General features: G+C 37.6%; 1 protein-coding gene across 11 annotated transcripts in view; it reads left to right on the plus strand.

Moving 5' to 3' along the window:
* Positions 1–11,925, plus strand: part of AKAP9 (A-kinase anchoring protein 9) — a 124,967-nt gene that overhangs the window by 108,576 nt on the left and 4,466 nt on the right. For 10 of the 11 annotated variants that reach the window (XM_044425110.1, XM_044425115.1, XM_044425117.1 and 7 more), the window contains 10 exons: positions 773–1,435; positions 3,010–3,230; positions 4,177–4,288; positions 4,656–4,832; positions 6,481–6,681; positions 7,131–7,363; positions 7,889–7,974; positions 8,886–9,006; positions 9,223–9,368; positions 9,496–10,072. In XM_044425110.1, coding sequence (XP_044281045.1) covers positions 773–1,435; positions 3,010–3,230; positions 4,177–4,288; positions 4,656–4,832; positions 6,481–6,681; positions 7,131–7,363; positions 7,889–7,974; positions 8,886–9,006; positions 9,223–9,368; positions 9,496–9,539 — 2,004 coding nt within the window. In that variant the 3' untranslated portion in view covers positions 9,540–10,072. Of the gene's footprint in view, positions 1–772; positions 1,436–3,009; positions 3,231–4,176; positions 4,289–4,655; positions 4,833–6,480; positions 6,682–7,130; positions 7,364–7,888; positions 7,975–8,885; positions 9,007–9,222; positions 9,369–9,495; positions 10,073–10,727; positions 10,908–11,925 lie in introns of those variants that run through there. The other variant, XR_006414209.1, reaches the window with a different exon arrangement.

The following is an 11,925-nucleotide window of genomic DNA, read 5'->3' on the forward strand; positions in this document are numbered from 1 at the left end:
GTCCTTAACACAGAGACATATTTAGGCAAGTATTTCACCAAAGCTCAAACTGGGTGCAGATTGTCTAACATCTGGTGAAGCCATGTTGTGTAAAAGCATAAGCAGTGCACTGAAGCATCTGTGGGTGGCAGTGCTTCTGGCTGGTGACATATGCAATGGAATATACAAAGGCATGTCCTGTATTTGGGTCACAAGAAGCTGCATTACATCATAAAAGACTATTTGTTCATCTATCCCAGTATTGTTTACTTTGATTAGCGATAAGTTCCCTAAGTTTTGGGCAGAAGTCTTACATCAGTTATTGTACTAATATACCAATGAATAAACATGTGATCTTTTGGGTGTGAATCATAGGCTGTCATACTAAGTTGTGGTCCTCCCTCCATTATCAATGGATGCTAAACTTTTTCATATAACAATGGGTCTGACATTTTGGATCAGATTTGGTTAGCGGAAGTAAATTCACATATCCTAACCATTGTTATCAAAGTCACCTAAAGGTAGACACCTGAAATATTATAAAATTATCATTTGCAAATTTAAATCTTAAAATCATACGTATACCCTATATGTATTTTAACTTATGTGTACCTTATTATTGAAGACCAGGAAAAAGTTGATGAAGAAATATCCATATTACATTAAACTCTGGATTCACATCCCTCTAAGCTAAGTCTTCCAAGCTTCTGTTGAAGTGTTAGATAATATGTTTATTCAAGATAGTAGCTTCAGTGGCATTTTAAGTTTTAGTCAAAAAATCTTTTCTTTTAAGGATTTGAAATATTCTCTTGAAAATGAGAAGCAGAAAGTTAAAGAATTGAGTAATCTTTTGGAGCTTGAGAGAGAGCTGTCAAATGATTTGCAAAAGAAGGTGGAATCCCAGGAAACTCTGAACACAGCTCAGTTGTCACAGGAGCGCAGTTGTAACTCTGAGCTTCAGGTGCTCCTTGAAGCGGAGAGGTTCCGAGTTCTTGAAGTAAGCAGTGCGCTAGAAAGGGAAAAAGAATTGTGTGCTCAGCTTCAGATGGCTGAACAGAAAAGGCAGGGTGGAACTCTTACACCAGCTGAGGAATTACTGCAAGATCTGCAAAAACAATTGGATGAAAAGCATGACCGTATAGTTGCATTGGTTAGTGATGTGGAAAGGTATAAATTGGAATCTGTGCAGCTGAAACAACAGCTAGAAAAGGAGAGACAGATTCAGAAGAAAACTCTACAAACTGAACAAGATGCTAACATCATGGCACAGAAAAAAGTACATGAACTGGAATCCAAGATAGAAGATCTTCAGTGGCAACTTGGAGAAAAGAGACAACAGGTTCACCAGCTGCAGTGTGAGGAAAAGAAATTGCAAGAAATCATCCAAGAGTTACAACAAAAAGAACACAGAAAAGAGGCAGAAGTTGACAAAGGAACCTATCAGAATCTAAATGAGGTATGGTAACTCCTCATTATATAACTTATCATTCAATGTTGCAGGCAACCTTATTCATAGATGAAATTGTATTAGTTATTTTTCAGAGCAGTTTTCTAAAATTATCATTGCTTTGTGCTAGTTCTGAGTACTCCTGATTTTGCAGAAGTGAAGATCTTCCATTATCAGAAGCCATATGCTTGTGTTTACTAGTTCAGGGAAACATCAGTGAGAGAGTATTCTTGCCCTTGCCCTATGAGTTTCTTTGCAACTGATTTGCCACTGTGCAAGCAAGATGTTAGAATAGATGAACCCTTGTTCTGTTCCATCTTGGCTCTTCTTGCATTCTTAAGAGCAGTGTGAGGAAAATGCCACATATTATCACCACTTTGTGATGTATCCTTAAATAATGTAAAGAGGATATGGTGATGGTCCTGGTTAAAACTAGATTAGCTCGGGCCTTAATATATTTGTGCGCACATGTGAACTTTTCCAGCTCAGTTAAACAAAGAACGCGTTTTACATCAGTGACAGGTCTTCAGACTGTGTATTTCACAGGTTGCCTGTTTTATTTCAAAATCAGAGTTGTTTAGTTCTGGTATTATTTTTAACCCCTTCAGTCTGTAAAGATTGGCTTTTGAAACCACACATTGCTGCTGAACTTTCAAATCTGAAAATGAAATGAGAAATGATTGAAAGTGGGAACCTGTTTAGTGTTGCCCCTCACCCCACAACTAGGAGAAACAAAATAGCATAATAAGAATTATATGTTCATTGTCACAAGAATAACTAAGATTGCTAGTTATTTCCATATGGAAAAAAGTTCTAAAATTTCGGTTAAGGCAATATATTTATTAAGTCAATTTAGGGGTCACAGAATAGATTTTGAAATCTCTGGAGTACTTCATCAGGCAAGATGTTACCAAATGCAAAGTGGATCACCTGCTACCAGTGGATCAATTTATTCAAATCTAATTTCCTTAACATATAGTTTAGCTTGCTTGTACACAGCACTTTCTTTTTATTTGGCTTTGCACTCTGCCTTAGGTCCCCGTTGACACCAAAGGTTAGCATAAGAACTGTGTTGTTGTATTGACAACAATTGTCTATATAGTCCAGGATCATGTTCCCACGAAACATAGGATTGCTCTCTAAGAGAATTTATAATCTGTATTTCAACTCCCATTGCAGCACCCACAGGAGCTTATAGCAAATTACAGACTTACGAAAATAAGAGGAAAAAATTCATGGCCAATTACAGCAAATAAAAAAGCTTTGAAACAACTAATATCAGGCCCATATTTTTTAATGAAAGCTTTGGCACCTGAAAGTTGACAAGCTGCTTATCTTATAGATTGATATAAAAATTATTTTCAAATGGTCTTGTGTCACCAAGTATGCAAACCGATATCATAAATCAATGTATTTTTAATGAAGCCTTGCAATTTAGTGAAATCACTCCTTAATTATGTGTGTGAGATATTTAATGACATATGTATAAAACAGTCAAATTCTCTCATTAAGTTTAATTCAGAATTGAATTCCTATATTTAGTATAAGGCAAACTTTTTCTCATCCCAAACTTGTATGTACAGACTGCTTGGGATACATCTAATGAGCGAACAAGAAAGTGGGTTTTCCAGCAGAAAATAGCCGGAGTTGAAGCAAAAGAATTGTCTTGCTCTGCTGTAACTGCCATGGAAGAAGGAGGAGGAGGAGATGCTACCAAGGAATGTCAAGATCTTCAGATGGTTAGGCAGAACCTGAGAAATGTATCTTCAAAGTTAAAACAACTGTCTAAAAAAGCAGCCTGCAGGTTTGAATACTTTGTTACTATTATTTATTTATTTATTTTGAAGGCTTCTATGCCGCCCCATTCGCCGAAGCCTCGGGGCGACTCACAATTAGCAGAGTATACCATCTTGGCACCATTTGAGAATTTTCAGAATTGAATGGCCTGGTTACTGATGGCTTCTGTTGGCCAGCTGCATTTTGGAATGCAACATTTCGTTAGTTATGTCCACTGTGGAACAAGTGTCCTCTCTCTTGCTTGAGCAGGGGATTCCATCTTTCTGATTTGATAAACACCTTTGCCTTTCTAGGATGAGAGTCTTGTGAGCCCAGATTTGAACTAGCTACCACAGGAAGGCAAAACATATGGGTTTTCTGCTAATACAGGAGGGGATGAACACTGTGAAGTGGAAGTGGGTACCTTCTCCTCAAACTTAGCTGACATAACTATACTGCCATCTTACACTAAGTCAGACTTCTGGCCTCCCTGCCCCAACATTGTTGACTTCTACTGGTAACAGGTTTGTTGGGTCTAGGGCAGAATTTTTGGCTGTGCTGCTTTAACTGTAAATGTTTGAGTTTAAACCTGGGATATAGGGTAATTTAAAGGGGAGAAAGTAATAAGGGCAGTGCTGTAGAAATCTGATTATAGCAGTGCTGAGCTACACTTAAGATTTACATTAATTTATCTTAAAGTATTCTGAAACAAAAATGAAGATTCCAGAGCAGTGTTATATGATGTTGTGTTTTGTTTATATGGTACCATTTATGTACATTGTACTTTACAAAGAACAGGTAAAATAGGTGGAGTTGCAAGGGGCTCGCAGCCTAAATGACACAGGAAAATAAGTGAGGAAAGATTGGGGAATGAAGGAAGGGAAAGAATATGTGGTTATTGCAATTACACTTATTTTATGTCTATACACATACTGTTGTGCTGCACAATAAACAGGTGATTTGATTTATTCCAGATTACCATTTGAAAAATCAGATGATGAAGACTTTATTGAGATACAAAATAACATTGAAGACAGTCTCTTGCAATTACAGATGCTTTCTGGTTTGCTCAACTTGGAAACAGAGGTGAGAGATGAATTTGAGGTATCTCTGAAACAGGAAATTGTATATGCATACTAAATTAGTAAGTGTATCTTTCAAACATCCTATGTTTACTGCATGGAATCTAGAATTATGAGTTATCCTCACATATCATTCTTATTTATTATATTTATATCCTTTTTTCCTGCATGGTCCCCAAGGCAGCTTATATAATCCTCCTCTCCATTTTAACTTCACAACAGCCCTGTGAGTTAGGTTAGGCTGGAAGTCTGTGACTGGTGCAAAGTCACCCAGTGAGCTTCACAGTCAAGTAAAAGGTGTAACGTTTGGAAGAAAAATAGCAGAGATGGAACTGTACTGATAAACTGCCATTGCTTCTTCTGCTACCTAGATGAATGTAGATTTGCCATCCACTGCTTCATTGACTGAAAGGCTGCTGAAACAGAATGCTGAATTGACTGGGTTTGTCAGCCAACTAAGCGAAGAAAAGAACAATTTGAGGAATGTGGTCATGAAACTGGAAAGGGAAATTAGAAGATACCAGCAGAGGAGGTCCTGTGGAGATTCAGTATGTTTCTTATTAATTTGAATACTAGCAGTCTTTCAGTCCTTATTAAGAAATCAGTGAATTGGACTTCTTGTAGTTTAGGCACAAATTACACTAGAGTTTAAAAGCTTCTTTACATTTTATGTATTCATTTTAATGTCTCTGCCCATTTACTTCATACGCAGCATAATTTTGTACACCTTTGCTTATCTTTTTTGCTTTATCTTTTTCTTGGTACCAGAGTAGACTTGTACCCATCCTGCGTCATGGGTCAGCTGCCATGCACATATCAGAAGCATACTGGTTAAGTTTGCATAGCCCAATATTGAGTCCAATAAATCTGAGTCTGATTGGATGATGTTTATTTCCTAGGACTTGAGGACAAGAGTCATAAGACCATAAATAGAACTGTGCTAGCTCAGTCCAAGGATCCATCTAAATCACCATTTTCTTCAGAGTGACCAGCCAGTTGTCCACAGGAACCCACTAGCAGGACATGAGAGCAAAAGCACCCTCCCACCCATGTTCCCCAGAAACTGGTGTGCATAGTAGGCATACTGCCTCTGATATTGGATGTAGCATGTAGCCAATCAGGACTAATAGCTACCAGCTATTCCTCCATGAATTTATCCAATCCCCTTTTAAAGCTCTCCAAATTGTTGGTTATCACTACATCTCATAAAAGAGAATTTTGTATCTACTGTTGCATGAAGAGTGCTTCCTTTTATCTGTCCTGGATATCCCAGCAATCAGCTTTATGGGATGGACTTGGATTCTAGAGTTATGAGAAAGGGAGAATAATGCATCTCTATCTACTTTCCCCATGCCAGTCCTAATGTTGCTTTTTTACTTGTCTTTTTCCTAAGCTAACCAATGTTTATGACCTTTTCTCATTGATCCAGCCTCTTAACCAATTTAGGTGCCCTTTTCCAACTTTTTTTTTTTACCTTTTTCATCCTTTTTTTAGGTGTTGTGACCAGAACTGTACCCTAATTATGCCTAACGTGGAGTTTGCTTTTATCTCAGCAGTCAACATTTTCATTGAGCTGCCCACCACAACCCCAAGATCTCTGTTTTTGGTTAATCACGACTAGCACAACTTTTACATGAAGTTGTTTTTTGCCTCAAATGTGGATCACTTTACACTTGCTTACATTGAACTGTATTTGGCACTTTCCCAGTTTGGAGAGATCTTTTTGGGAATCCTCACAATCCCATTTCATTTTAACCACCCTAACTAACTAGCTGTCCTCAGCGAACTTGGCCTCTTCACTTATCACTTTTACTCCCAAATAATATATAAATATGTTGAAAAGCATTGATTATAATTCAGTTTCCTATTATTTACATTCTCCATCAGGAGAATTTCTCATTTATTTGCACTCTCTGTTTTCTGTTTTTTAAGCAGTTACCATAGAACCAATGTACATGTTACATCCAATGTATGGCAGGCCCAGAGATGGAGAAGGTATAATCCTATTTCCATAGCCCTTATAGATGCAATACGATTTGAAATTGGTGTTTTTGGTATGAAGTTTATTCCATTCACCAACAGCATATTCCTTGTCATTCAGGGAATGTTCTTTTCGATCCACAATAAAGCAATATAATATATAGTGGACACTTCTAATTTGGACTTCTTTCTGTCTTCCTTCTTAAATTTTACAAGACTTCTAGCTCATCAGTGCATGATGGAGGAAATGCTGATGCACTCATTGCTTCTGAAAGAGAGTTCTGGCACAAAGAGAAAATGACTCTGCAGCAGTCCCTGAAGCAAGCTGAAGCAGAGTTAGGGAAACTGAAGGCGGAATTAAGGAATGAGTCTTTTCTGAGAGAACTGGGATCAGATTCAGAAAATACTGCTTTAAAGGTGGGAGCTCTTTCACTGTTATTCATAGGACATTTTGTTCGATCATTTTGTTCCAATAATAGGAATTGTTTTCTATTGTGCATTACTCCAATGGCAAATATTCTTAGCCTGAAATGAGGCAGCCTTGTTGATTCTACACAATTTAGCCCTTAGCATTCAACATTCGCCTTTTCTTCATTTGGGTTTTTTGAGTAAACTGAAGAAAAAACTCAACCATCTCTTATCTAGCTAAAGTTCTGAAACAAAGAGTCCTGCAGCAGGAAAAGTGCTTTTGCCTTGTGACTCCAGGCTTGAAGCTGCAGCTGCCAAAATGATGCAGCTCAGCACAAGATCTGCAGAGCTGAAGAATATAGGATAGTTGTAAAGAATGACTAGTCTATTAGTACTAGACTTAATAACCAGACATGCTATTTCTTAGTGTTTTATTTGTTTCTTTGTTTCAATTCCAGCGAATTTATGGAAGATACCTGAGAGCAGAGAGTTTTCGGAAAGCTCTCATATATCAGAAGAAATACTTGCTACTCTTGCTGGGTGGATTTCAGGAGTGTGAAGAAGCCACCTTATGTCTCATTGCAAGAATGGGTGGGCAGCCATCCTACACAGACCTAGAGGTTATTACACACCGATCAAAGGCTTTTACACGGTTCCGCTCAGCAGTGAGAGTGGTAATTGCAATTTCAAGGTATGATAGAAGACATCCATTTATATAATATATATGTTCAATACCTATGTGAAGAAGTAAAATGATTAAAACAAGGCATTTTATCCATTTAAATCTAACCATCAGGACAACTACAGAACTATTTAGCAGAATGCAAGTTGGGAGATCACATAGTGGATTCCAATTTTGATCTTTGTTCACTAGCTCATATGTTTCATGATATATGGAGGTGCAAATCAATATGCAAGTAATCCTGACTAATTCACCCCCTCTGAGAAGGACATTGATGGGCTATATATGCGACCCATTTATTGCCAAACACAAACCATGAGTTGCCCTCCTGTGTTTTATATTGACAAAGCCAAGCCATTATATATAGAAATACAGAAATATAGAAACAGAGTGAGTCACATCATTATTGGCATTAATCAAGTTATGTTTGCTTATTTAAGTGGCAGCTTCATACACTGCCCCATCTATCTGTGGAACATTCACAGTATATTTGACATGCTGAAACAATTATTTTCTCTTTATTTTAAAATGCAGAATGAAGTTCTTAGTTCGTCGATGGCACCGAGTTACTGGATATAGCCTAATAGGAATCAACAGAGATAGTTTTACTCAGAACACAGGTAAATAAATATCAGTGGATAGACCTTTATGATCAAGCAGTATAATCAAGAGAACAGTATAGTCTAAAGATCAGTCCTCTTCTGTTGAACAAAGTGAATAAACTTGCTGCTTTGATTTGGTGGTCCTTTCTCTTAAAAGTAGTTCTCCTTTTCTGGAGGTAGCATCATGCAAAGGAGAACACATGCATGACATATGAATTCTGGTCAATTCATGAATTGCATGGTACAAAAAACTATACATAAAACAATGGTGTTTTTGAACAGAAACCTCAACATTTTGAGTATCATCAGCACACTGAAACATATTTACATCCCATTGTAATGAATGAGAGTTTGAGTTCAGCTGTCTTCATCCTGAAGATTCCAGTAGATTTAAATAAGTTTAACTTTCTTTGATTTGTGCCTTTACCATTTCCCCTATTTTTAATCCATGAATTCCAGATGAGAATTGTAATTTATTACACCCAGATAGTAACTGCTCTACACTTCTTGGAAAATGAATTGGAAACCAGAAGCATAATACTAATAATCTTTGGAGGTCTTAACACTGACATATTTCTCAGATCCATGCTAGAAAGACTTTTCCTGTGGGTAAAAAATGAGTATGTCTGAACACAAGTTTTCAGCAAATTAACAGAATCAGGAAGCAAAGAAAAAGCCCTGGTTATGCTTGGCCATCTATTTGGAGGGGTCTGTCTGTCACCTGCTGGGTCATAAATAAAAGGGTTTTTTTTTCCCAGCCCTCCAGCCCTCATAGCTGCAGCAAAGTCTGAATGATAGCTTGCTTTGTAAATCAGGCTGTCAAGTGTTAGTGGTGACAACAAATGTGTCTTATTAAATGCAGTTAGTATGTAAAACTGAATTTATTTGCTGATTTTTAGGAAGTGTGTTTCCTGTTTTTATTTACCTAGGCAATGAACTAAGGTCCGATTCAGTCACTGGTGGTCTGGAACTTTATGGAGAACAGAGACATTCTTACAGGTCCAGATCAGAGCTGGAGTTTTTCAGATCTCCCTTTGGTTATCAACATAGGTAAATTTCAATTTATATTCTTTATCTGTATGTCAGAGACCTTGGCTGCTAAACTAGATTATTGTGTAGATTGTTACCTGAGAATGTTAAATAGACAGACCAGGTATGCTTATTCTTTCTGAATGTAACTTATTTACTAGATTTGTAGCATGCCATGTTCTGAAGGCATTTTACAAACCCCCTTTTACCAACATTTTTCACTGCTTTTCTTTCAAGCCCAAGGTACCAGAGTATCAATGCAGATTTAAGCCCAGTTTCTTTCACAAGTTCTCAGCTGCAGAATTATGATCCTGACAGAGCTTTAACTGATTATATTAGTCGTCTGGAGGCTCTACAGAGGCGGCTTGGCAGTGTACATTCAGGTATCTTGTTTTTAGTTTATTTCATTTTGTTTGTGTTGAATACTTTAAAGTGATGCTTGCATTGGTGATTAGTTAAATTACTGTAGAATGTGTCCATCATCAAAGCTATTTTTTTCCTGCCGCACAGCATCTGCATCCTACACTCAACTGCACTCTGGTACCCGAAGATAGACCTCACAACATTTTTGCCACTGCTAGTGACATCAAAAGAAATGCCTTCTGCAAATCTGTGCTGCTGCTGCTGCTACTGCTGCTGTGCTTTTCTGTGTATACTGTGGGACCAACACAAACACAGCTCAACAATTGTGTGCAGTTCACCTTGCTGGCTCCTCTACAAAATCTGGAACTTGTGTATATAGGTACTTTTTGTGGTCATTCAGAACTGATCATTAAATTTCATGTATATTTGTGGAATGCTAATTTAAAAAATAAATTATTGAAGTGTGTATTTATCACATGAGTGCAAGGATGAAACCTTTTATGTATTGGGATTGCAGAACGTGTACCTCCAGTGCACATTTTCTGATAAGAGTAAGTGAAGGACTTTTCATGATTTTATTCTATTTGCTACTGGCACTGCAGAGAGAAATATCACTTGTAGAGACCTATTTTTGTAAAGGTAGAAGTTTTGAATTTTATGGGTATTTTGTCAAAGTATTGAAATAAAGATGCTTTCATCCTTTTAATACTAGGATATGAAAATATTTAACAATAGTGTCTGTGTATTCTGATTTATATTATTCAAAATCATTTTAAAAGCATGTCTATGTGGAATAGTTTTGCGATAGTTGTATTAGGGTACATTCCCACTGCCCACATAGCAGATGCTCCCAGGTCTCCAAACTCAGACAGCCTGAGGGAAGGAAAAAGGTTGGAGTGATAATTGGGACTCCAGTCTCCCTTCTTCCAACATGCCCTTTTATTCCCCACCCAAGGCCCAGTTGTGACTTTGAGATAACCAACATGGTTCTTTCCATGCTGGTTGCAAAGGGATGGGCCATGGGCCCATCTCCAAAATCCTGCAGACTCAGAGTAGAACTTTAAAGACTCTTAAGGCTTCCCAGATGTTTGGAGGCCATAGTATTGAGCGTTTAGTCTGTTACGGTAAACGTTAGGTTTGTAACACTTGAAAAGACTTAAGTTTTTATTAGAGTCCATTTTAGGATGAGCTCTTCTGGATTAAAAGTTGAATCGGATCACTGAGAATGTATAACAATGTTAGTCTTGAAGCTGCCACAATGCATCTCTATAGAGAATGTGTGTCACAGGAAAGAGGGAGGAATGGGGTAGAGATGCTCTTCCTTAATTTCTAGCTGAGCATATTGAGATGCAAAAATCACACTACATTTACTGTTGCAGTTATGCTCCATCATCTCTGATTTATGGGGGTCTATCAAGAAACGACCTACAAACTGTCCTGTCCCTGACAGCCCTACTCAGCTCTTGTCAACTCAAAGCTGTGGCTCCCTTTATGGAATTGACCCATCTCATAGTTGGACTTCCCTCTCTTTTATACTACTACTGGCAGAGAATTCACAGGTAGGCAGGCAGTTCTGTTTCACAAAATGCTACTAAAGTTTTACTCATATAACATGACTTGCATATAAAATGTTGTTTTATTATGCTTTCAGAAGAAAGCAGAAGGGTTAGATGATATAGTGGTATCATCCCCAAGTGTGGACTGCGACCAACACAGCCAGAGAACAAGGGTTTCTTACTGAGAGCAAGGGTCAAACTACACATTGAAAAGACTGCCTGAAACTTGTTTTAATTTTACTCCAATGTAAGAATAGTAAGGGCAGTCCAGATGCTCCTTTTTCTTGCTGGAATCCTAAAATAAATTGCCCTTCAATTCCCACATTATAGTATTTGCACCTCTTTTACCAAAGTTAACTGCTGTGCAAGGTGAGAGGGCTGGGGGGGTGGGCTCCTGTGTTATAGTCCAGTTCTTAATCAGGCCTCCTGAATTTATTTACTTTGAGGTAAATGACAGCTGTATGCCATATGTAGTTTGACCTCTCAAACTTTGTTTTTAAAATCAGTCTTGGAAATTCTCCTGACAAAAATTCTGGGAGCACTTTTGTAAAAACAAAAATGAACTTATGCTGGGAATTTTAACTTTTTTATAACATGTAGATTGTCTATATAAAGCAGGTAACTCAAATAATTATCTTGCAAGTAAAAGTCCAAGAACATGAACCCATAGGACAGAAATACATTTGGAGCTTGGTATGAAGTGAACATTTTAAAGTATATAATACTTCATGCTGGAACATGAATTTTCACACAGTATTTCAGGGGACATCTTATGGCTCATTAAACTTCCATGTCCTATTCAAATACAGCTGAATATCTGGCAATACTAGCCATACCTTTAACTTAAGCAGAGCATTGCAGCCAGTGCCTTGGGTCCAGTTATCTTCTCATGGTCCCTTTTGCAGAAGGATCAAACCCAATGTTTGTGTATTCTGCATGAGATATAGTAATTCAGCAAGGATTGCTATGGATTGCAGAAGACTGCTTACACAGGAACAACTACTTTCAAAAGCCACCTTGT

The sequence above is a fragment of the Varanus komodoensis genome, unplaced genomic scaffold (assembly GCF_004798865.1).
Source record: "Varanus komodoensis strain SLA01 unplaced genomic scaffold, ASM479886v1 scaffold15, whole genome shotgun sequence".
Taxonomy (NCBI): domain Eukaryota; kingdom Metazoa; phylum Chordata; class Lepidosauria; order Squamata; family Varanidae; genus Varanus; species Varanus komodoensis.